Source organism: Salmo salar, chromosome 10, assembly GCF_965601325.2.
Source record: "Salmo salar chromosome 10, fSalSal1, whole genome shotgun sequence".
NCBI classification, from domain to species: Eukaryota; Metazoa; Chordata; class Actinopteri; order Salmoniformes; family Salmonidae; genus Salmo; species Salmo salar.
Window position 1 is genome coordinate 3123400 of NC_138300.1, and position 26930 is coordinate 3150329.

At 47.3% G+C, this 26930-nt stretch overlaps 1 protein-coding gene across 2 annotated transcripts; it reads right to left on the bottom strand.

Annotated features, from left to right (window-relative positions):
* Positions 1 to 26930, bottom strand: gtpbp6 (GTP binding protein 6). Of its 2 annotated transcripts, none has more exon segments than NM_001140083.1 (10): positions 1 to 338; positions 4566 to 4718; positions 7033 to 7181; positions 8027 to 8235; positions 19295 to 19453; positions 21411 to 21481; positions 24634 to 24764; positions 24884 to 24954; positions 25298 to 25435; positions 25980 to 26711. In NM_001140083.1, coding segments are annotated over 10 exon segments (1698 nt in total). In that variant the 5' UTR covers positions 26461 to 26711; the 3' UTR covers positions 1 to 202.

Consider the following 26930-nt stretch of genomic DNA (forward strand, 5'->3'; position numbering starts at 1 on the left):
TTAAGGAAAATGTTTTTATTTGTACGTTAAGCTAACATAAAACATTGAAGTACGCATTAAGGTGTCTGTAATATAATAAATGTTGCAAACTAATGTAGACATTAATAAATGCATTTCTATGGCTGCGCGGTGGCTTCGATAAAGCCTCCTGTCAATCATCCAGGGTGTAGACATACGTCATTGGTGTAGACCTGTAGTGTTTCTAACTAACTACCCCAAGTTGGAACATCTTCCTGTAGCGTCCGTACGCAGCAGCACTGATGATCACCTTGACGACAGCGGAACCTTCATCAGGGTTAACGTCCACTTCCTGAACCGTTGCCTCCTTGTACAGCCAGCTGGAAACACACGAAGAAGTTCATCATACTAATATTAATAACTTTATATTTATATAGCGCTTTTCAATACAAAATAACAAAGTGATTCACATCATAAAATAAAAGTACTAACAAAGAAACAGACAGGAGGAAGGAGAATGAAACAGATAGTTAATTAAAATCTGACATTAAAATCTTCTTTATAAAAGTGTGTCTTCAGCAGGGATTTAAAAAGAGGCACTGAATCTGCAAACCTAATCTGCTCTGGCAGACTATTCCAAAGTCTAGGGGCCCTTATGGAAAATGCCTGGCCTTTAGTTTTCAACCTAGACTTTGGAATGGTCAACAGTGGCCTGCCAGAGCATCTCAGGCTGTGTCCTGGCTCGTTGGGAGATGAATGGTCAACAGTGGCCTGCCAGAGCATCTCAGGCTGTGTCCTGGCTCGTAGGGAGATGAATGGTCAACAGTGGCCTGCCAGAGCATCTCAGGCTGTGTCCTGGCTCGTTGGGAGATGAATGGTCAACAGTGGCCTGCCAGAGCATCTCAGGCTGTGTCCTGGCTCGTTGGGAGATGAATGGTCAACAGTGGCCTGCCAGAGCATCTCAGGCTGTGTCCTGGCTCGTTGGGAGATGAATGGTCAACAGTGGCCTGCAAGAGCATCTCAGGCTGTGTCCTGGCTCGTTGGGAGATGAATGGTCAACAGTGGCCTGCCAGAGCATCTCAGGCTGTGTCCTGGCTCGTTGGGAGATGAATGGTCAACAGTGGCCTGCCAGAGCATCTCAGGCTGTGTCCTGGCTCGTTGGGAGATGAATGGTCAACAGTGGCCTGCCAGAGCATCTCAGGCTGTGTCCTGGCTCGTTGGGAGATGAATGGTCAACAGTGGCCTGCCAGAGCATCTCAGGCTGTGTCCTGGCTCGTTGGGAGATGAATGGTCAACAGTGGCCTGCCAGAGCATCTCAGGCTGTGTCCTGGCTCGTAGGGAGATGAATGGTCAACAGTGGCCTGCCAGAGCATCTCAGGCTGTGTCCTGGCTCGTTGGGAGATGAATGGTCAACAGTGGCCTGCCAGAGCATCTCAGGCTGTGTCCTGGCTCGTTGGGAGATGAATGGTCAACAGTGGCCTGCCAGAGCATCTCAGGCTGTGTCCTGGCTCGTTGGGAGATGAATGGTCAACAGTGGCCTGCAAGAGCATCTCAGGCTGTGTCCTGGCTCGTTGGGAGATGAATGGTCAACAGTGGCCTGCCAGAGCATCTCAGGCTGTGTCCTGGCTCGTTGGGAGATGAATGGTCAACAGTGGCCTGCCAGAGCATCTCAGGCTGTGTCCTGGCTCGTTGGGAGATGAATGGTCAACAGTGGCCTGCCAGAGCATCTCAGGCTGTGTCCTGGCTCGTTGGGAGATGAATGGTCAACAGTGGCCTGCCAGAGCATCTCAGGCTGTGTCCTGGCTCGTTGGGAGATGAATGGTCAACAGTGGCCTGCCAGAGCATCTCAGGCTGTGTCCTGGCTCGTAGGGAGATGAATGGTTAGAGATATAGAATGGGGATAAACCAAGCCTAGCCTTAAACATGATTCATATCATTTTAAAATCTATTCTAAAAAGGCCTTCATTCCGACCTGAGTTAAGCGTAAATGGAACGTAATTTCCTTTATATGCAGTTTTCTCTCTATGCGTATTCTGAAGTTGAACTAAAGCACGAGAATAGTATGTTATTCACCCGTTATTCATCCGCTATTCACCCGCTATTCACCTTTTATTCACCCGCTATTCACCCGCTAATCACCTGCTATTCACCCGCTATTCACCTTTAATTCACCCGCTAATCATCCGCTATTCACCAGCTAATCACCCGCTATTCACCTTTTATTCACCCGCTATTCACCTGCTATTCACCCGCTATTCACCTGCTATTCACCTTTTATACACCTACTATTCACCCACTATTCACCTGCTATTTACCCGCTATTCACCTGCTATTCACCTGCTATTCACCCGCTATTCACCTGCTATTCACCCGCAATTCACCCGCTATTCACCTTTTATTCACCCGCTATTCACCTGCTATTCACCCGCTATTCACCTGCTATTCACCTTTTATACACCTGCAATTCACCCGCTATTCACCTGCTATTCACCCGCTATTCACCCACTATTCACCCGCTATTCACCTTTTATACAGCAGCAATTCACCCGCTATTCACCCGCTATTCACCCGCTATTCACCCGCTATTCACCTTTTATTCACCAGCTATTCAGCTGCTATTCACCCGCTATTCACCTTTTATACACCCGCTATTCACCCGCTAATCACCCGCTATTCACCCGCTATTCACCTTTTATTCACCAGCTATTCAGCTGCTATTCACCCGCTATTCACCTTTTATACACCCGCTATTCACCTCTTATTCACCTGCTATTCACCTGATTTTCACCCGCTATTCACCTTTTATTCACCCGCTATTCACCTGCTATTCACCCGCTAATCACCTGCTATTCACCTTTTATACACCCGCTATTCACATTTTATTCACCCGCTATTCACGTGCTTCTACACCTGCATTACTTGCTGTTTGTGGTTTTAGGCTGGGTTTCTGTATTGCACTTTGAGACATCAGCTGATGTAAAAAGGGCTTCATAAATACATTTGATTGATTGATAAGAGCTAGGTAAATGAGACACCATTCTCATTGCACTATAATTTACAACTTCATAAGAGTTATTGATAAGAGATAGGTAAATGAGTAATCCGTTTGGAGAAGGGGATTGTAAAAATAAATGACACTTGTTTTAGATATATTTGACCTTACAATAGCTGGAGACGAATTTGAAACCAGTCATACAGTGCATTTGGAAAGTACTCAGACCCCTTGACATTTTGCACATTTTGTTACATTACAGCCTTATTCTAAAATTAATTAAATCACATCACAATACCCCAATGACATCACAATACCCCATAATGACAAAGCAAAAACTGGTTATTAGAATTTTTTCCAAATGTATTAAAATTATATCAACTTAAATATCACAGTTACATAAGTATTCAGTCCCTTTACTCAGTACTTTGTTGAAACACCTTTGGAAAAGATTACAGCCTTTAGTATTCTTGGGTATGACGCTACAAGCTTGGCACACCTTTATTTGGGGAGTTTCTCCCATTCTTCTCTGCAGATCCTCTCAAGCTCTGTCAGGTTGGATGGGGAGCGTCGCTGCACAGCTATTTTCAGGTCTCAAGAGATGTTAGATCGGGTTGGTGCCAGATTTCCTCCAGACGTGATGCTTGGCATTCAGGCCAAAGAGTTCAATCTTGGTTTCATCAGACCAGAGAATCTTGTTTCTCATGGTCTGAGAATCTTTAGGTGCCTTTTGGTAAACTCCAAGTGGGCTGTCATGTGCCTTTTACTGAGGAGTGGCTTCAGTCTGGCCACTCTACCATAAAGGCCTGATTGGTGGAGTGCTGCAGAGATGGTTGTCCTTCTGATAGGTTCTCCCATCTCCACAGAGGAACTCTAGAGCTCTGTCAGAGTGACCATCGGTCTTCCTGACCAAGGCCCTTCTCCCCCGATTGCTCAGTTTGGCCAGGCGGCCAGCTCTAGGAAGAGTCTTGGTGGTTCCAAACTTCTTCCATTTACGAATGATGGAGGCCACTGTGTTCTTGTGGACCTTCAATGCTGCAGAAATGTTTTGGTACCCTTCCTCAGATCTTTGCCTCGACACAATCCTGTCTCAGAGCTCTACAGACAATTCCTTCGACTTATGTATACTTACGTAAATAAGGTATTTCTGTTTTGAATACATTTGCAAAAAAAAAATCTAAAAACCTGTTTTCACTTTATCATTATGGGGTACTGTGTGTAGATTGCTGAGGATTTTACTTTTTTTTAAATTATTAGAATAAGGCTGTAATGTAACAATGTGGAAAAAGTCAAGGGGTCTGAATACTTTCCAAAAGCACTGTACTTACTGTATATACTGAAGAAGAAGGAGATGCAGAAGTATTATTATTATCGTGTTAATGCCATATGAATGTTGTTCAGAGTGACTGCTACTATATTCCTGTCATTACTGTAGCAGTCACTCACAGTACGTGGCTTGATTCCATTACCTTTAACCTTTAACCTTACCTTTGACCTTACCTTTCACCTTACCTTTGACCTTACCTTTAACCTTTGACCTTACCTTTGACCTTACCTTTACCCTTACCTTTGACCTTACCTTTACCCTTACCTTTGACCTTACCTTTGACCTTACCTTAACTGGGAGCTGCTGAGGTCGACAGGGAGAGTCAGGACCTGTTTCCCTGTAGATCTCACTATAGCTTCTTCTACTACTATCTTCAGCTCCTCCAGACCCTGTCCTCTCAGAGCAGAGATAGGCAGGTTGTTGGGCTCAGAGGGCTCATAGCTGAGGACGACAACATACCCATGTAATGAATGATAAGAACTTATATATGGATAAACAGCATAGTCACATAAACATCTGGCAGACTTTAGTTCCTCCCCTCAACAGCCTTCAGTTCCTCCCCTCAACAGCCTTTAGTTCCTTCCCTCAACAGACTTTAGTTCCTCCCCTCAACAGCCTTTAGTTCCTCCCCTCAACAGACTTCAGTTCCTCCCATCAACAGACTTCAGTTCCTCCCATCAACAGCCTTCAGTTCCTCCCCTCAACAGCCTTCAGTTCCTCCCCTCAACAGCCTTTAGTTCCTCCCCTCAACAGCCTTTAGTTCCTCCCCTCAACAGCCTTTAGTTCCACCCCTCAACAGCCTTCAGTTCCTCCCCTCAACAGCCTTTAGTTCCACCCCTCAACAGCCTTTAGTTCCTCCCCTCAACAGCCTTTAGTTCCTCCCCTCAACAGGCTTTAGTTCCTCCCCTCAACAGCCTTTAGTTCCTCCCCTCAACAGCCTTCAGTTCCTCCCCTCAACAGCCTTCAGGTCCTCCCCTCAACAGCCTTTAGTTCCTCCCCTCAACAGCCTTTAATTCCTCCCTCAACAGCCTTTAGTTCCTCCCCTCAACAGCCTTTAGTTCCTCCCCTCAACAGCCTTTAGTTCCACCCCTCAACAGCCTTCTGTTCCTCCCCTCAACAGCCTTTAGTTCCACCCCTCAACAGCCTTTAGTTCCTCCCCTCAACAGCCTTTAGTTCCTCCCCTCAACAGGCTTTAGTTCCTCCCCTCAACAGCCTTTAGTTCCTCCCCTCAACAGCCTTCAGTTCCTCCCCTCAACAGTCTTCAGGTCCTCCCCTCAACAGCCTTTAGTTCCTCCCCTCAACAGCCTTCAGTTCCTCCCCTCACCAGCCTTCAGTTCCTCCCCTCACCAGCCTTTAGTTCCTCCCCTCAACAGCCTTTAGTTCCTCCCCTCAACAGACTTTAGGTCCTCCCCTCAACAGCCTTCAGTTCCTCCCCTCACCAGCCTTCAGTTCCTCCCCTCACCAGCCTTTAGTTCCTCCCCTCAACAGCCTTTAGTTCCTCCCCTCAACAGACTTTAGGTCCTCCCCTCAACAGCCTTTAGTTCCTCAAAAAGTCCCCACAAGAATAGTAAACAAACAAATATTTGACCAACTGGGGACATTTTGTTGGTCCCCACAAGTTCAAATGCTATATCTAGGGGGTTAGGAGCTAGGGTTAGGAGCTAGGGTTAGGAGCTAGGGTTGGGTTTAGGGTTAGGAGCTAGGGTTGGGTTTAGGGTTAGGAGTTAGGGTTAGGAGCTTGGGTTAGGAGCTTGGGTTAGGAGCTAGGGTTAGGAGCTAGGGTTAGGGTTAGGAGCTAGGGTTAGTTTTAGGGTTAGGAGCTAGGGTTAGGAGCTTGGGTTAGGAGCTAGGGTTAGGAGCTAGGGTTAGGAGCTAGGGTTAGTTTTAGGGTTAGGAGCTAGGGTTAGTAGCTAGGGTTAGGAGCTAGGGTTAGGGTTAGGAGCTAGGGTTAGGAGCTAGGGTTAGGGTTAGGAGCTAGGGTTAGGGTTAGGAGCTAGGGTTAGGAGCTAGGGTTAGGAGCTAGGGTTAGAGTTAGGAGCTAGGGTTATGAGCTAGGGTTAGTTTTAGGGTGAGGAGCTAGGGTTAGGAGCTGGGGTTAGGAGCTAGGGTTCGTTTTAGGGTTAGGAGCTAGGGTTAGGAGCTAGGGTTAGGAGCTAGGGCTAGTTTTAGGGGAGGGCTGGGAGGAGCTAGGGAGTGGGTTAGGAGCTAGGGTTAGTTTTAGGGTTAGGAGCTAGGGTTAGGAACTAGGGTTAGGAGCTAGGGTTAGGAACTAGGGTTAGGAGCTAGGGATAGTTTTAGGGTTAGGAGCTAGGGTTAGGAACTAGGGTTAGGAGCTAGGGTTAGGAGCTAGGGTTAGGAGCTAGAGTTAGGGTTAGGAGCTAGGGTTAGGGTTAGGAGCTAGGGTTGGGTTTAGGGTTAGTTTTTGGTTAGGAGCTAGGGTTAGGAGCTAGGGTTAGTTTTAGGGTTAGGAGCTAGGGTGAGGAGCTAGGGTTGGGTTTAGGGTGAGGAGCTAGGGTTAGGAGCTAGGGTGAGGAGCCAGGGTTAGGGTTAGGGTTAGTTTTAGGTTTAGGAGCTAGGGTTAGGAGCTAGGGTTGGATTTAAGGATAGATTTTTAGGTTAGGGTACGGGTTATGTTTAGGGTACGGGTTAGGGTACAGGTTATGTTTAGGGAAAATAGGATTTTGAATGGGACTGAATTGTGTGTCCCCCACAAGGTTAGCTGTACAAGACTGTGTGTGAATGTTAATCTCCTCACCTGTCCACCAGATCTATCTTATTATGGACTTCTACGATGGAGCTCAGCAGTCTGTCTGGGATCTGAAGGTTCCTCAAGACATTCAACACATTCTCCTTCTGGTTCACAGTCTCTGGGTGGCTGATGTCTCTCACATGGACTATCAAGTCCTGGGGACAGAACAAGGAGAAAGAACACTATCTATACAGCAGTATGTGGACACCCCTTCAAATTAGTGGATTCAGCTATTTCAGCCACACATGTTACTGAGTGGTGTGTAAAATCGAGCACACAGCCATGCGATCTCCATAGACACACATTGGCAGTAGAATGGCCCGTACTGAAAAGCTCAGTGACTTTTAACGGTGGCATCGTCACAGGATGCCACCTTTCCAACAAGTCAATTCATCAAATTTCTGCCCTGCTAGAGCTGCCCCCGGTCAACTGTAAGTGCTGTTATTGTGAAGTGGAAACGGACAGGAGCAACAACGGCTCAGCCGCGAAGTGGTAGGCCACACAAACTCACAGAACAGGACTTACGAATTGTCTGTCCTCAGTTGCAACACTCACTACCGGGTTCCAAACTGCACCTGGAAGCAACGTCAGCACAAGAACTGTTTGTCTGGAGCTTCATGAAATGGGTTTCCATGGCCGAGCAGCCGCAAACAAGCCTTAGATCACCATGTGCAATGCCAAGCGTCGGGTGGAGTGGTGTAAAGCTCGCCGCCATTGGACTCTGGAGCAGTGGAAATGCGTTCTCTGGAGTGATGAATCACACTTCACCATCTGGCAGTCCAACGGACAAATCTAGGTTTGGTGGATGCCAGGAGAACACTACCTGCCCCAATGCAATAGTGCCAACTGTAAAGTTTGGTGGAGGAGGAATAATGGTCTGGGGCTGTTTTTCATGGTTCGGGTTAGGCCCCTTAGTTCCAGTGAAGGGAAAATGTAACGCTATCGAACACCTTTGGGATGAATTGGAAACATTTTGAAAATGAAAACTGTTGTAACATACAGAGTGAGTGACGTCCTCCAGCGTAGCGGAGAAGGAGTCTATGAGCTGGTGGGGAAGCTGAGACAGGAAGCCGATGGTATCCACATAAAGCACAGACATGTGACTAGGCAGCGTGCCGGCGTGCACCGTGACGTCCAGCGTGGCGAACAGCTGATCTCTAGGCTGCAGGGCCGCGTCGCCAGTCAACGCCTTGATCAGAGTCGTCTTACCTGGTGGAGAGAAACGAGTTTAACAGCAATTAACAGGCACAAGAGACAATATTTTAATTAGATATTAAATAAGTGCTTCTGGAGGTGTAAATAGTCAGTAAATAAGTGGGTAAATGCTGATCTCCGTTCCGTCAATGAAGCAATTTATATCACATTTAACAACAACAGGTGGGTGAAGACGCAAAATAAAAGACGGATCATAATAATGGCCGGAACGGAGCAAATGGAATGGCATCAAACACCTGGAAACAGACTATGGGAGGAGCACAGTACTACATAGAGCCATGACTACATGGAACTCTATTCCACATCAGGTAACTGATGCAACAGGAGAATCAGATTTAAATAACAGGTAAAAATACACCTTATGGAAAAATGGGGATTTTGAAAACACACACACACACACACACACGCACGCACACACACACACACGTTCACACTAAATGTATTGTAGATATGTGGTAGTAGTGGTCTGAGGTAACACACTAAATGTATTGTAGATATGTGGTAGTAGAGGTCTGAGGTAACACACTAAATGTATTGTAGATATGTGGTAGTAGAGTAGTGGTCTGAGGTAACACACTAAATGTATTGTAGATATGTGGTAGTAGAGTAGAGGTCTGAGGTAACACACTTAATGTATTGTAGATATGTGGTAGTAGTGGTCTGAGGTAACACACTAAATGTATTGTAGATATGTGGTAGTAGAGTAGTGGTCTGAGGTAACACACTTAATGTATTGTGAAATCTGTTGTGAAATGTATTATAATGTTTTAAAAAATGGTATATAACTTCCTTAATGTTGCTGGAACCAAGGAAGTGTAGCTGCTGCCTTTGCAGGAACTAATGGGGATCCATAATAAACCCCAGGAAGAGTAGCTGCTGCCTTGGCAGGAACTAATGGGGATCCATAATAAACCCCAGGAAGAGTAGTTGCCGCCTTGACAGGAACTAATGGGGATCCATAATAAACCCCAGGAAGAGTAGCTGCCGCCTTGGCAGGAACTAATGGGGATCCATAATAAACCCAAGGAAGAGTAGCTGCTGCCTTGGCAGGAACTAATGGGGACCCATAATAAACCCAAGGAAGAGTAGCTGCTGCCTTGGCAGGAACTAATGGGGACCCATAATAAACCCCAGGAAGAGTAGCTGCTGCCTTGACAGGAACGAATGGGGATCCATAATAAACCCCAGGAAGAGTAGCTGCTGCCTTGGAAGGAACTAATGGGGATCCATAATAAACCCCAGGAAGAGTAGCTGCTGCCTTGACAGGAACTAATGGGGATCCATAATAAACCCCAGGAAGAGTGGCCGCTGCCTTGACAGGAACTAATGGGGATCCATAATAAACCCCAGGAAGAGTGGCCACTGCCTTGACAGGAACTAATGGGGATCCATAATAAACCCCAGGAAGAGTAGCCGCTGCCTTGACAGGAACTAATGGGGATCCATAATAAACCCCAGGGAGAGTAGCCGCTGCCTTGGCAGGAACTAATGGGGATCCATAATAAACCCCAGGGAGAGAAGCCGCTGCCTTGGCAGGAACTAATGGGGATCCATAATAAACCCCAGGAAGAGTAGCTGCTGCCTTGGCAGGAACTAATGGGGATCCATAATAAACCCCAGGAAGAGTAGCTGCTGCCTTGGCAGGAACTAATGGGGGTCCATAATAAACCCCAGGAAGAGTAGCTGCTGCCTTGGCAGGAACTAATGGGGATACATAATAAACCCCAGGAAGAGTAGCTGCTGCCTTGGCAGGAACTAATGGGGATCCATAATAAACCCCAGGAAGAGTAGCTGCTGCCTTGACAGGAAGTAATGGGGATCCATAATAAACCCCAGGAAGAGTAGCTGCTGCCTTGACAGGAACTAATGGGGATCCATAATAAACCCCAGGAAGAGTAGCTTCTGCCTTGGCAGGAACTAATGGGGACCCATAATAAACCCAAGGAAGAGTAGCTGCTGCCTTGGCAGGAACTAATGGGGACTCATAATAAACCCCAGGAAGAGTAGCTGCTGCCTTGACAGGAACTAATGGGGATCCATAATAAACCCCAGGAAGAGTAGCTGCTGCCTTGACAGGAACTAATGGGGATCCATAATAAACCCCAGGAAGAGTAGCTTCTGCCTTGGCAGGAACTAATGGGGATACATAATAAACCCCAGGAATAGTAGCTGCTGTCTTGACAGGAACTAATGGGGATCCATAATAAACCCCAGGAAGAGTAGCTGCTGCCTTGACAGGAAGTAATGGGGATCCATAATAAACCCCAGGAAGAGTAGCTGCTGCCTTGACAGGAAGTAATGGGGATTAATAATAAATGTTTGATACCATTCCATTGATTCCGCTCCAGCCATTACCACAAGCCTGTTCTCCCTAATGAAAGTGCCACCAACCTCCTGTGCCCATAACCCCATCTCTCACCACAGTTGGTATAGCCCACAACCCCATCTCTCACCACAGTTGGTATAGCCCATAACCCCGTCTCTCACCACAGTTGGTATAGCCCATAACCCTGTCTCTCACCACAGTTGGTATAGCCCATAACCCCCCCTCTCTCACCACAGTTGGTATAGCCCATAACCCCCTCTCTCACCACAGTTGGTATAGCCCATAACCCCCCCGCTCTCACCACAGTTGGTATAGCCCATAACCCCCTATCTCTCACCACAGTTGGTATAGCCCATAATCCCCCGTCTCTCACCACAGTTGGTATAGCCCATAACCCCCTCTCTCACCACAGTTGGTATAGCCCATAACCCCGTCTCTCACCACAGTTGGTATAGCCCTTAACCCCGTCTCTCACCACAGTTGGTATAGCCCATAACCCCCCATCTCTCACCAAAGTTGGTATAGCCCATAACCCCGTCTCTCACCACAGTTGGTAATGCCCATAACACCCTGTCTCTCACCACAGTTGGTATAGCCCATAACCCCCTGTCTCTCACCACAGTTGGTAATGCCCATAACCCCGTCTCTCACCACAGTTGGTAATGCCCATAACCCCCTGTCTCTCACCACAGTTGGTATAGCCCATAACCCCCTGTCTCTCACCACAGTTGGTATAGCCCATAACCCCGTCTCTCACCACAGTTGGTAATGCCCATAACCCCGTCTCTCACCAGTTGGTATAGCCCTTAACCCCGTCTCTCACCACAGTTGGTATAGCCCATAACCCCCGTCTCTCACCACAGTTGGTATAGCCCATAACCCCCTGTCTCTCACCACAGTTGGTATAGCCCATAACCCCCTGTCTCTCACCACAGTTGGTAATGGCCATAACCCCGTCTCTCACCACAGTTGGTATAGCCCATAACCCCCTGTCTCTCACCACAGTTGGTATAGCCCATAACCCCCTGTCTCTCACCACAGTTGGTAATGCCCATAACCCCCGTCTCTCACCACAGTTGGTATAGCCCATAAACCCGTCTCTCACCACAGTTGGTATAGCCCATAATCCCGTCTCTCACCACAGTTGGTAATGCCCATAACCCCCTGTCTCTCACCACAGTTGGTATAGCCCATAACCCCCTGTCTCTCACCACAGTTGGTATAGCCCATAACCCCGTCTCTCACCACAGTTGGTAATGCCCATAACCCGTCTCTCACCAGTTGGTATAGCCCATAACCCCATCTCTCACCACAGTTGGTATAGCCCATAACCCCCTGACTCTCACCACAGTTGGTAATGCCCATAACCCCCTGTCTCTCACCACAGTTGGTATAGCCCATAACCCCCTCTCTCACCACAGTTGGTAATGCCCATAACCCCCGTCTCTCACCACAGTTGGTATAGCCCATAACCCCCGTCTCTCACCACAGTTGGTATAGCCCCGAACCCCGTCTCTCACCACAGTTGGTATAGCCCATAACCCCGTCTCTCACCACAGTTGGTATAGCCCATAACCATATCTCTCACCACAGTTGGTATAGCCCATAACCCCTGTCTCTCACCACAGTTGGTAATGCCCATAACCCCCTATCTCTCACCACAGTTGGTAATGCCCATAACCCCCTGTCTCTCACCACAATTGGTATAGCCCATAACCCCCTGTCTCTCACCACAGTTGGTATAGCCCATAACCCCCTGTCTCTCACCACAGTTGGTAATGCCCATAACCCCCGTCTCGCACCACAGTTGGTATAGCCCATAACCCCGTCTCTCACCACAGTTGGTATTGCCATAACCCCCTGTCTCTCACCACAGTTGGTATAGCCCATAACCCCCGTCTCTCACCACAGTTGGTATAGCCCATAGCCCCCTGTCTCTCACCACAGTTGGTAATGCCCATAACCCCGTCTCTCACCACAGTTGGTATAGCCCATAACCCCGTCTCTCACCACAGTTGGTAATGCCCATAACCCCCGTCTCTCACCACAGTTGGTATAGCCCTAACCCCGTCTCTCACCACATTTGGTATAGCCCATAAGCCCGTCTCTCACCACAGTTGGTATTGCCCATAACCCCCTGTTTCTCACCAGTTGGTATAGCCCATAACCCCCAGTCTCTCACCACAGTTGGTATAGCCCATAACCCCGTCTCTCACCACAGTTGGTATAGCCCACAACCCCGTCTCTCACCACAGTTGGTATAGCCCATAACCCCCTATCTCTCACCACAGTTGGTAATGCCCATAAGCCCCCCTCTCTCACCACAGTTGGTATAGCCCATAATCCCCCGTCTCTCACCACAGTTGGTATAGCCCATAACCCCCTATCTCTCACCACAGTTGGTATAGCCCATAACCCCTGTCTCTCACCACAGTTGGTATAGCCCATAACCCCCCGTCTCTCACCACAGTTGGTATAGCCCATAACCCCGTCACTCACCACAGTTGGTATAGCCCATAACCCCGTCTCTCACCACAGTTGGTATAGCCCATAACCACATCTCTCACCACAGTTGGTATAGCCCATAACCCCCTGTCTCTCGCCACAGTTGGTATAGCCCATAACCCCGTCTCTCACCACAGTTGGTAATGCCCATAACCCCCTATCTCTCACCACAGTTGGTAATGGCCATAACCCCATCTCTCACCACAGTTGGTAATGCCCATAACCCCTGTCTCTCACTACAGTTGGTATAGCCCATAACCTCCTGTCTCTCACCACAGTTGGTATAGCCCAGAATCCCGTCTCTCACCACAATTGGTATAGCCCATAACCCCGTCTCTCACCACAGTCGGTAATGCCCATAACCCCCTGTCTCTCACCACAGTTTGTATAGCCCATAACCCCCTGTCTCTCACCACAGTTGGTATAGCCCATAACCCCCTGTCTCTCACCACAGTTGGTAATGCCCATAACCCCCTATCTCTCACCACAGTTGGTAATGCCCATAACCCCCTGTCTCTCACCACAATTGGTATAGCCCATAACCCCCTGTCTCTCACCACAGTTGGTATAGCCCATAACCCCCTGTCTCTCACCACAGTTGGTAATGCCCATAACCCCCGTCTCTCACCACAGTTGGTATAGCCCATAAACCCGTCTCTCACCACAGTTGGTATAGCCCTTAACCCCGTCTCTCACCACAGTTGGTATTGCCCATAATCCCCTGTTTCTCACCAGTTGGTATAGCCCATAACCCCCTGTCTCTCATCACAGTTGGTATAGCCCATAAACCCGTCACTCACCACAGTTGGTATAGCCCATAACCCCGTCTCTCACCACAGTTGGTATTGCCCATAACCCCCTGTCTCTCACCACAGTTGGTATAGCCCATAACCCCCTGTCTCTCACCACAGTTGGTATAGCCCATAACCCCGTCTCTCACCACAGTTGGTAATGCCCATAAGCCCCCCTCTCTCACCACAGTTGGTATAGCCCATAACCCCCTATCTCTCACCACAATTGGTATAGCCCATAACCCCCCGTCTCTCACCACAGTTGGTATAGCCCATAACCCCCTGTCTCTCACCACAGTTGGTATAGCCCATAACCCCGCCTCTCACCACAGTTGGTATTGCCCATAACCCCCTGTCTCTCACCACAGTTGGTATAGCCCATAACCCCCTGTCTCTCACCACAGTTGGTAATGCCCATAACCCCCTATCTCTCACCACAGTTGGTAATGCCCATAACCCCCTGTCTCTCACCACAATTGGTATAGCCCATAACCCCCTGTCTCTCACCACAGTTGGTATAGCCCATAACCCCCTGTCTCTCACCACAGTTGGTATAGCCCATGACCCCCTGTCTCTCACCACAGTTGGTAATGCCCATAACCCCCGTCTCTCACCACAGTTGGTATAGCCCATAAACCCGTCTCTCACCACAGTTGGTATAGCCCATAGCCCCGTCTCTCACCACAGTTGGTAATGCCCATAACCCCCTGTCTCTCACCACAGTTTGTATAGCCCATAACCCCCTGTCTCTCACCACAGTTGGTATAGCCCATAACCCCCTGTCTCTCACCACAGTTGGTAATGCCCATAACCCCCTATCTCTCACCACAGTTGGTAATGCCCATAATCCCCTGTCTCTCACCACAATTGGTATAGCCCATAACCCCCTATCTCTCACCACAGTTGGTAATGCCCATAAGCCCCCCTCTCTCACCACAGTTGGTATAGCCCATAATCCCCCGTCTCTCACCACAGTTGGTATAGCCCATAACCCCCTATCTCTCACCACAGTTGGTATAGCCCATAACCCCTGTCTCTCACCACAGTTGGTATAGCCCATAACCCCCCGTCTCTCACCACAGTTGGTATAGCCCATAACCCCGTCACTCACCACAGTTGGTATAGCCCATAACCCCGTCTCTCACCACAGTTGGTATAGCCCATAACCACATCTCTCACCACAGTTGGTATAGCCCATAACCCCCTGTCTCTCGCCACAGTTGGTATAGCCCATAACCCCGTCTCTCACCACAGTTGGTAATGCCCATAACCCCCTATCTCTCACCACAGTTGGTAATGGCCATAACCCCATCTCTCACCACAGTTGGTAATGCCCATAACCCCTGTCTCTCACTACAGTTGGTATAGCCCATAACCTCCTGTCTCTCACCACAGTTGGTATAGCCCAGAATCCCGTCTCTCACCACAATTGGTATAGCCCATAACCCCGTCTCTCACCACAGTCGGTAATGCCCATAACCCCCTGTCTCTCACCACAGTTTGTATAGCCCATAACCCCCTGTCTCTCACCACAGTTGGTATAGCCCATAACCCCCTGTCTCTCACCACAGTTGGTAATGCCCATAACCCCCTATCTCTCACCACAGTTGGTAATGCCCATAACCCCCTGTCTCTCACCACAATTGGTATAGCCCATAACCCCCTGTCTCTCACCACAGTTGGTATAGCCCATAACCCCCTGTCTCTCACCACAGTTGGTAATGCCCATAACCCCCGTCTCTCACCACAGTTGGTATAGCCCATAAACCCGTCTCTCACCACAGTTGGTATAGCCCTTAACCCCGTCTCTCACCACAGTTGGTATTGCCCATAATCCCCTGTTTCTCACCAGTTGGTATAGCCCATAACCCCCTGTCTCTCATCACAGTTGGTATAGCCCATAAACCCGTCACTCACCACAGTTGGTATAGCCCATAACCCCGTCTCTCACCACAGTTGGTATTGCCCATAACCCCCTGTCTCTCACCACAGTTGGTATAGCCCATAACCCCCTGTCTCTCACCACAGTTGGTATAGCCCATAACCCCGTCTCTCACCACAGTTGGTAATGCCCATAAGCCCCCCTCTCTCACCACAGTTGGTATAGCCCATAACCCCCTATCTCTCACCACAATTGGTATAGCCCATAACCCCCCGTCTCTCACCACAGTTGGTATAGCCCATAACCCCCTGTCTCTCACCACAGTTGGTATAGCCCATAACCCCGCCTCTCACCACAGTTGGTATTGCCCATAACCCCCTGTCTCTCACCACAGTTGGTATAGCCCATAACCCCCTGTCTCTCACCACAGTTGGTAATGCCCATAACCCCCTATCTCTCACCACAGTTGGTAATGCCCATAACCCCCTGTCTCTCACCACAATTGGTATAGCCCATAACCCCCTGTCTCTCACCACAGTTGGTATAGCCCATAACCCCCTGTCTCTCACCACAGTTGGTATAGCCCATGACCCCCTGTCTCTCACCACAGTTGGTAATGCCCATAACCCCCGTCTCTCACCACAGTTGGTATAGCCCATAAACCCGTCTCTCACCACAGTTGGTATAGCCCATAGCCCCGTCTCTCACCACAGTTGGTAATGCCCATAACCCCCTGTCTCTCACCACAGTTTGTATAGCCCATAACCCCCTGTCTCTCACCACAGTTGGTATAGCCCATAACCCCCTGTCTCTCACCACAGTTGGTAATGCCCATAACCCCCTATCTCTCACCACAGTTGGTAATGCCCATAATCCCCTGTCTCTCACCACAATTGGTATAGCCCATAACCCCCTGTCTCTCACCACAGTTGGTATAGCCCATAAACCCCTGTCTCTCACCACAGTTGGTAATGCCCATAACCCCCGTCTCTCACCACAGTTGGTATAGCCCATAAACCCGTCTCTCACAACAGTTGGTATAGCCCTTAAACCCGTCTCTCACAACAGTTGGTATAGCCCTTAACCCCGTCTCTCACCACAGTTGGTATTGCCCATAATCCCCTGTTTCTCACCATTTGGTATACCCCATAACCCCCTGTCTCTCATCACAGTTGGTATAGCCCATAAACCCGTCTCTCACCACAGTTGGTAATGCCCATAACCCCGTCTCTCACCACAGTTGGTATAGCCCATAACCCCCTGTCTCTCACCACAGTTGGTATAGCCCATAACCCCCCGTCTCTCACCACAGTTGGTATAGCCCATAACCCCCTGTCTCTCACCACAGTTGGTAATGCCCATAACCCCGTCTCTCACCACAGTTGGTATAGCCCATAACCCCCTGTCTCTCACCACAGTTGGTATAGCCCATAACCCCCTGTCTCTCACCACAGTTGGTAATGCCCATAACCCCTGTCTCTCACCACAGTTGGTATAGCCCATAAACCCGTCTCTCACCACAGTTGGTATAGCCCATAGCCCCGTCTCTCACCACAGTTGGTAATGCCCATAACCCCCTGTTTCTCACCACAGTTTGTATAGCCCATAACCCCCTGTCTCTCACCACAGTTGGTATAGCCCATAACCCCCTGTCTCTCACCACAGTTGGTATAGCCCATAACCCCCTATCTCTCACCACAGTTGGTATTGCCCATAACCCCGTCTCTCACCACAATTGGTATAGCCCATAACCCCCTGTCTCTCACCACAGTTGGTATAGCCTATAACCCCCTGTCTCTCACCACAGTTGGTAATGCCCATAACCCCCGTCTCTCACCACAGTTGGTATAGCCCATAAACCCGTCTCTCACCACAGTTGGTATAGCCCATAACCCCATCTCGCACCACAGTTGGTAATGCCCATAAGCCCCCCTCTCTCACCACAGTTGGTATAGCCCATAACCCCCTATCTCTCACCACAATTGGTATAGCCCATAACCCCCGTCTCTCACCACAGTTGGTATAGCCCATAACCCCCCGTCTCTCACCACAGTTGGTAATGCCCCTAACCCCGTCTCTCACCACAATTGGTATAGCCCATAACCCCGACTCTCACCACAGTTGGTAATGCCCATAACCCCCGTCTCTCACCACAGTTGGTATAGCCCATAACCCCGTCTCTCACCACAGTTGGTATAGCCATAAACCCGTCTCTCACCACAGTTGGTATAGCCCATAACCCCGTCTCTCACCACAGTTGGTATAGCCCATAACCCCGTCTCTCACCACAGTTGGTAATGCCCATAACCCCCGTCTCTCACCACAGTTGGTATAGCCCATAACCCCGTCTCTCACCACAGTTGGTATAGCCCATAACCCCGTCTCTCACCACAGTTGGTATAGCCCATAAACCCGTCTCTCACCACAATTGGTAATGCTCATAACCCCCGTCTCTCACCACAGTTGGTATAGCCCATAACCCCGTCTCTCACCACAGTTGGTATAGCCCATAACCCCGTCTCTCACCACAGTTGGTAATGCCCATAAGCCCCCCTCTCTCACCACAGTTGGTATAGCCCATAACCCCCTATCTCTCACCACAGTTGGTATAGCCCATAACCCCCTGTCTCTCACCACAGTTGGTATAGCCCATAACCCCCTGTCTCTCACCACAGTTGGTATAGCCCATAACCCCCTGTCTCTCACCACAGTTGGTAATGCCATAACACCCTGTCTCTCACCACAGTTGGTATACCCCATAACCCCGTCTCTCACCACAGTTGGTATAGCCCATAAACCCGTCTCTCACCACAGTTGGTATAGCCCATAACCCCGTCTCTCACCACAGTTTGTATAGCCCATAACCCCGTCTCTCACCACAGTTGGTAATGCCCATAACCCCCGTCTCTCACCACAGTTGGTATAGCCCATAACCCCGTCTCTCACCACAGTTGGTATAGCCCATAACCCCGTCTCTCACCACAGTTGGTAATGCCCATAAGCCCCCCTCTCTCACCACAGTTGGTATAGCCCATAACCCCCTATCTCTCACCACAGTTGGTATAGCCCATAATCCCCCGTCTCTCACCACAGTTGGTATAGCCCATAACCCCCTGTCTCTCACCACAGTTGGTACAGCCCATAACCCCCGTCTCTCACCACAGTTGGTATAGCCCATAACCCCCCGTCTCTCACCACAGTTGGTATAGCCCATTACCCCGTCTCTCACAACAGTTGGTATAGCCCATAACCCCGTCTCTCACCACAGTTGGTATAGCCCATAACCCTCTGTCTCTCACCACAGTTGGTAATGCCATAACACCCTGTCTCTCACCACAGTTGGTATAGCCCATAACCCCCTGTCTCTCACCACAGTTGGTATAGCCCATAACCCCCTGTCACTCACCACAGTTGGTAATGCCATAACACCCTGTCTCTCACCACAGTTGGTATAGCCCATAACCCCCTGTCTCTCACCACAGTTGGTATAGCCCATAACCCCCTGTATCTCACCACAGTTGGTATAGCCCATAACCCCCTGTCTCTCACCACAGTTGGTATAGCCCATAACTGAGATGATGGGGAAGTCTCTGTGTTTGCGTTGGGAGCGGAGTAGGTGTCTCTTCCTCCTCAGATGTTCCAGAGCAGAACAGATCTTCAGCTTTCTCTCCTGCAACACTCTCTGCTGTACCTCCATCAGCGTCTCACCTGGAGACAGGGAGGGAGGGGTTAGTCACCTAGACAACAGGGAGGGAGGGGTTAGTCACCTAGACAACAGGGAGGGGGGGGTTAGTCACCTAGAGACAGGGAGGGAGGGGTTAGTCACCTAGACAACAGGGAGGGAGGGGTTAGTCACCTAGACAACAGGGAGGGAGGGGTTAGTCACCTAGACAACAGGGAGGGAGGGGTTAGTCACCTAGACAACAGGGAGGGAGGGGTTAGTCACCTAGACAATGGATAGAGAGGTGGGGGCATGCAATACAATTGCCATCTCTGAGTAGGATGTCATGACAGATTGCATTGGCTGGGAACATAGATACAATTATGCCTTCTGACGTACCAATGTCAGGAGGAAGCAGGAGGAAGCAGGAGGAAGGATGGGGGCAGATTGACCAACATGTGAACCATATACAATAAATGTATTATTTGTTGTATAAGCTAGGGGGTTCTGCCACCATTGTAATCCAAACCGGAACAGATGTGTGCGTCATCAGGCGTTAACAAGCAAGAACTGATATGGAGAGATAATGGTGAAGAACGGCCTAGGGAAGCTATTATCATATAGAGGGAGGGGACTCTATACGTTATGCAAAGACAGAATCATATAAAGATAGGACTCTGTAATATGAGAATTTATTCTTTTTCATGGAGGGGCTCAGCCCTGTTGCGTGTGGAATAGGGTGCTTCCATGGAAGGGCTCGGCTTTTGCTACTTTGTATTAAAGTCTATATTGAATTGAAAAGTTCTTATAAGAGTGTTATCTTCTTAAGACAATTTTCCACGACATAGGCTTACCTGAACCCATAATGTAGCTGGAACACCCATATTACTGTAGGCTTACCTGAACCCATAATGTACCTGGAACACCCATACTACTGTAGGCTTACCTGAACCCATAATTCACCTGGAACACCCATATTACTGTAGGCTTACCTGAACCCATAATGCACCTGGAACACCCATATTACTGTAGGCTTACCTGAACCCATAATGCACCTGGAACACCCATATTACTGTAGGCTTACCTGAACCCATAATGCACCTGGAACACCCATATTACTGTAGGCGTACCTGAACCCATAATGTACCTGGAGCACCCATATTACTGTAGGCTTACCTGAACCCATATTGTACCTGGAACACCCATATTACTGTAGGCTTACCTGAACCCATAATGTACCTGGAACACCCATATTACTGTAGGCTCGCCTGAACCCATAATGTACCTGGATCACCTATATTACTGTAGGCTCACCTGAACCCATAATGTACCTGGAGCACCCATATTACTGTAGGCTTACCTGGACCCATAATGTACCTGGAACACCCATATTACTGTAGGCTTACCTGAACCCATAATGCACCTGGAACACCCATATTACTGTAGGCTTACCTGAACCCATAATGTACCTGGAACACCCATATTACTGTAGGCTCACCTGAACCCATAATGCACCTGGAACACCCATATTACTGTATGCTCACCTGAACTCATAATGCACCTGGAACACCCATATTACTGTAGGCTTACCTGAACCCATAATTCACCTGGAACACCCATATTACTGTAGGCTTACCTGAACCCATAATGTACCTGGAGCACCCATATTACTGTAGGCTTACCTGGACTCATAATGTACCTGGAACACCCATATTACTGTAGGCTTACCTGAACCCATAATGCACCTGGAACACCCATATTACTGTAGGCTTACCTGAACCCATAATGTACCTGGAACACCCATATTACTGTAGGCTTACCTGAACCCATAATGTACCTGGAACACACATATTACTGTAGGCTTACCTGAACCCATAATGTACCTGGAGCACCCATATTACTGTAGGCTTACCTGAACCCATAATGCACCTGGAACACCCATATTACTGTAGGCTCACCTGAACCCATAATGCACCTGGAACACCTATATTACTGTAGGCTTACCTGAACCCATAATGTACCTGGAGCCTCCACCCTGCTGGTCCAAGTTGGCCACTTCATTTCTCAAGCGGGATCTGTCAGAAGAACACATTGTGTACATGTTGGAGAACATCATGTTCTATAGTATTTCAGTGTTAAAAACAGTAAAGAACCCATTTCAATGGAGGTGCATTAAATTACAGTAGTTGGTGCTGTGGATCACATACTGGAAAAATCCCCTTTACCACAGATAATCCATTATATTGACCAGATACTCTAATTCACATTAATTAACATTTGCTTTTTGGTCTTAATTTAAGGTTAGGGTTGAGGTTAGGGTTGAGGTTAGGCATAAGGTTAGGGTTGAGGTTAGGGTTGAGATTAGAGTTGAGATTAGGCATAAGGTTAGGGTTGAGGTTAGGTTAGGGTTGAGGTTAGAGTTGAGTTTAGGGTTGAGGTTAGGGTTGAGGTTAGAGTTGAGGTTAGGTTTGAGGTTAGAGTTGAGGTTAGGTTTGAGGTTAGAGTTGAGGTTAGGGTTGAGGTTAGGCTTGAGGTTAGGCTTGAGGTTAGGCTTGAGGTTAGGTTAGGGTTGAGGTTAGGTTAGTGTTGAGGTTAGGCTTGAGGTTAGGTTTAAAAATAACAGACGAATCTGATATGCACTGGCACTGGCAAAACTTTAAATAAATGGTAAAACCATGGTATAAAATACCTTAATTACTAAAAGGAGGGGAGGGAGAAAAAAAAGGGGGGGAGGGGAAAATTGGGAAAGAAAAAGAAGAAGAATAAAAAGATTACCCGGAAAATAAAACCTGGGTTAACAACCAGAGATGCAATCCCAAAGGGATAGAGGCCAAAAACCAGGGTCAAGACAATAAACCTAAAATTAGGATTGGGCATAAAAGTCCAGAGGTTGGAGTTCAGTCTGTTAGCTCCAAGGGTTAGGGTTAGATGAGGGGATATAAGGGTTAGGGTTAGATGAGGGGATATAAGGGTTAGGGTTAGATAAGGGGGTATAAGGGTTAGATAAGGGTTAGGGTTAGATGAGGGGATATAAGGGTTAGATGAGGGGATATAAGGGTTAGATGAGGGGATATAAGGGTTAGGGTTAGATAAGGGGGTATAAGGGTTAGATGAGGGGATAAGGGTTAGGGTTAGATTAGGGTTAGATGAGGGGATATAAGGGTTAGGGTTAGATAAGGGTTAGGGTTAGATGAGGGGGTATAAGGGTTAGATAAGGGGGTATAAGGGTTAGGGTTAGATGAGGGGGATATAAGGGTTAGGGTTAGATGAGGGGATATAAGGGTTAGGGTTAGATGAGGGGGTATAAGGGTTAGGGTTAGATGAGGGGATATAAGGGTTAGGGTTAGATGAGGGGGTATAAGGGTTAGATGAGGGGATATAAGGGTTAGGGTTAGATGAGGGGATATAAGGGTTAGGGTTAGATAAGGGAGTATAAGGGTTAGATAAGGGGGTATAAGGGTTAGGGTTAGATAAGGGAGTATAAGGGTTAGGGTTAGATGAGGGGATATAAGGGTTAGGGTTAGATAAGGGAGTATAAGGTTAGATAAGGGGATATAAAGGATTAGGGTTAGGATTAGGGTTAGATAAGGGGGTATAAGGGTTAGATAAGGGGGTATAAGGGTTAGATAAGGGGGTATAAGGGTTAGATAAGGGGGTATAAGGGTTAGATGAGGGGAAATTAGGGTTAGATAGGGGGGTATAAGGGTTAGATAAAGGGGTATGAGGGGTTAGGGTTAGATAAGGGTTAGATGAGGGGGTATAAGGGTTAGATGAGGGGGTATAAGGGTTAGATAAGGGGGTATAAGGGTTAGATGAGGGGATATAAGGGTTAGGGTTAGATAAGGGGGTATAAGGGTTAGATGAGGGGGTATAAGGGTTAGGGTAGGGTTAAGGTTAGGGTTAGGATTAGGGTTAGATAAGGGGGTATAAGGGTTAGGGTTAGGGTTGGGTAAAAAGGTGTAGAGGTTGAGGTGAAAGTGGAAAATTAGGGTTGGGACCTGAGAACTGGGGGTTAGGGTTGGAGTTAGGGTTAAAATAAACCCAAGGGTCAGGGTTAGATATAGGGTCTAGAAGTTAGGTTTAGGCATGAGGGTATAGGAATTAGGGTAGATAATTAGGATTTTACAAACTTAAAATTAGGGTTAGATATAAGGGTCTAGGATAGGGAATCAGGATTTCGAGAACTAGGAATTAAAAAAATAGGGGAACCACCCAACGAACACACAAGTAAAAAATACATATACAAAACAATAAGTGCTGCTACACAAAGGCAAGACCACAATAGACGGATCAACGTCCCACACTGAGTGTAAAAATAAAAATAAGTGCTCCAAAAGTATGCAAAAAAAGGGGGGGGTAAAATAAAACCACGCCACACTAAAAGATACGGAAAATTAATATAAATAAAATAATTGTCATCATAAGTGCTGAAGAAGCATATAAAAATATATATAAATTCATAAATAAACAATTAAAAAGAGACACATAACTAAGTATAAAAACAAGTGCTTTCATAAATAAATAAATAAATAAATTGACAAACATACCCCACTAAATATGCAAAGTGCTTTCAACTCAAAATAAGTGCTATGGGGGTATACAAAAAAATAGGGTAAAACCACGCCACACTAAACAAATAATAATAAAATAAATATAATAATATAAATAAAATAAGTGCCATGATATTAATGATAAGTGCTTGAAAATATATATAAAAATAAATTAATAAATAATTAAATTATTTAATAAACAAACATTTATCTTGAGCGGTTCTCCCACAGCCCCTCACCATCCTGTCCCCCCCAAAACCCCACTCATCCAACCCCACCAGAGATGGCACCTCCCATCAGGTAAATAAACCAGAATAAATGTAATATTTTTCATTCAAGCCCTTAGGATCTATCGTTTGGAGGCGCCCAATCCAAATTCTTTCCATCCCCTGTCGTTGTGTCCTAGACCAGCCCCCATTTGTCTCCAGACCAAAGATACTCAAATTATCAATTGCATGTAGGCCAAAAAGCAAATACAATACAGTGCTCTTATTACCTTTAGCCATATTGTATAGGTGTTGTTTTAGTCTAGCCTGTAGTGCATTCTTGGTTTCTCCTATATAAATCTTTTGGCACAATTTGCACTTAATTACATCTACCTTTCTGACTTTATACATTGTATTATTACATTAGTATGAATACTTGGGTGATAACTAGGTAAAATACTAGGACGTTACCTGAGCAGTGGAATCTCAGCCAGGGAGACCTGTAGTTTGGCTTCCTTGGTTCTGGCATTACAGCGAAAGATGTGGAGAACCACAGAGTATCTGTCAAACACCTTCACCCCCCATGCCTCCTCAAACTCTTTCTGAAAGGAAAATATACTATTATTAGAGTCAAGTTTATGCAGTGACAGGTCTACGGGACAATAAAGACTCAAATCTACACTATAGTGCATTGGTAAAGCTCTCGTCTCCCACTCTTTACCTCTGAGGCAGGGGACAGACGCTCCACGTTGACAAACACAGCAGTTATTCCCGGAGTTCTTCTGATTCTCTCTGAGAGAAGAAGAAGAAAAAAATTAAAATCACAATAGGATTCTGGACTCAATACAGTATTGCTAAATAGTGACTCACATTACATATCACCAAACATTGCCTGTCAAATTGTGTCAGGAAGAGAGAACAGACTTGATTAAACAGGGTTAGGGCGAGGGTTAGGACGAGGGTTAGGACGAGGGTTAGGGCGAGGGTTAGGGCGAGGGTTAGGACGAGGGTTAGGACGAGGGTTAGGGCGAGGGTTAGGACGAGGGTTAGGGCGAGGGTTAGGACGAGGGTTAGGGCGAGGGTTAGGGCGAGGGTAAGTTATGGGGTTAAAACAGGCGGGGTGAGACTTGCAGACCTGTGAGCGTCTGGAAGTTGCCTTTGCCAAAAATCATCTTCTTTTCTGGTGTCTTGGTGGAGAGGATGACCTTATCGATGACACTCCAGTTCTGTAGAGTGTTGACCAAACCCACTGCCTCCTCCATCATCAGATTAGCTGTGAAAGAGACACATGACATAATTAAAGAACTGCTTCGTCCCCAATGGCATCCTACTCCCTGGATAGTGTTCTATTTTTGACTAAGGTCCATAGGAGCACCCTGGGGAACAAGGTGTCATTTGGAAAGCACTCATAATGACATGGGTGGGTATAATAATTTGTGGAACGTTCCAAAACAGGAATCTGTTCCAAAAACTTGGTAAATAACAAGGTTGTCAACAAACAACGTATACAAAGTTGTATAGCGGCAGAATAAGAGTGGACTATTTCATCAAGTTTTTCCACTCACTACGTTTATTCCGGAAAATGTCTGTCCTCACTCTGGTAGCCGATGGACCAACGTTAAGAATTAGCAACGTGGTGAGTTGATGCCTATTCGTCAACTAGTTGAATTGATCATGCCACTTTATATGCGTTGTTTGTTGGCAACCTTGTACTTTACGAAGTTTTTGGAACAGATTCCTGTTGGAACATTCCACAAATTCCACCCACCCTGACTGCCTGATATGGTTTAATGGCCATCTCCTGAGTTTCCACTCACCTGTAGTCAGGTACTGCTTCCTGCTTCCCCATTTCACATCAGGATGGACGATGAAGATGCGGTGGTCTCCCTCTCCGACCATAGGGATCTGGTGCTGAAACAGCTCATCTATCTCACTGTCATCTATATAATCTTCCTCCTCCTTGCCCAGGCTTTCATGTCCTGGGGTATGATTGTCATCCCTAATTTTCTGCTGGTATGTTGACAGTGAAAAGCCTCTGTGTTGTAAGGGGATAGATGTCTGCCATGACAGTGTTGTATCTCTGTGATGTTGAAGCCCATATTGTGAGATATGCTGATGTGATGATTGATTGACATGATGTGATCTCTTATGACAGTTATAACATGTTGGTAACTTAAGCCAGTTTTCTGCGGAGTACAGCTGCTGATGCTTCAACTGTACACACCATGAATAGGTCCTTTTTGGGAATAAACGTGTAACTATATTGTTACCTAACATACAATACCTTATGGTTGACATGATAATGGTTAGCTAGTAGCCTAGCTATGTAGCGAACTAGCTAGCTACCGTTAGCCAGCTAACTCTGCCACTAACCTCGTCACTGGGAAACGAGAGAGACTAAAACAACGCATTATAACTACAGTTCTAGGAAATGACCTACAAAACCTTTTCGCAATATTAAATCAGTGCTGAAAATGTCATCAATGTCAATGACAGACGCGACTTCTGGAAAAGGTCGAAAAAAATAACGTGGTGGTGTTGTTTTGAAGCTGCACATGTCGACTAGACACTTCCGGTATGATGTTTTCTTTCTATTTCTGAAAGCAGACAGCATCTCCTGGTGGACATGGTGTGGCAGAGGAGACGCCCTGCCTCATCCGACCTTATTACAAAATTACATTACATTACATTACATTACATTACCTTACAATACCTTAAAACCAGGGTGTTAGCCATGCTATTACCATCACACCGACACAGCTTCCGGG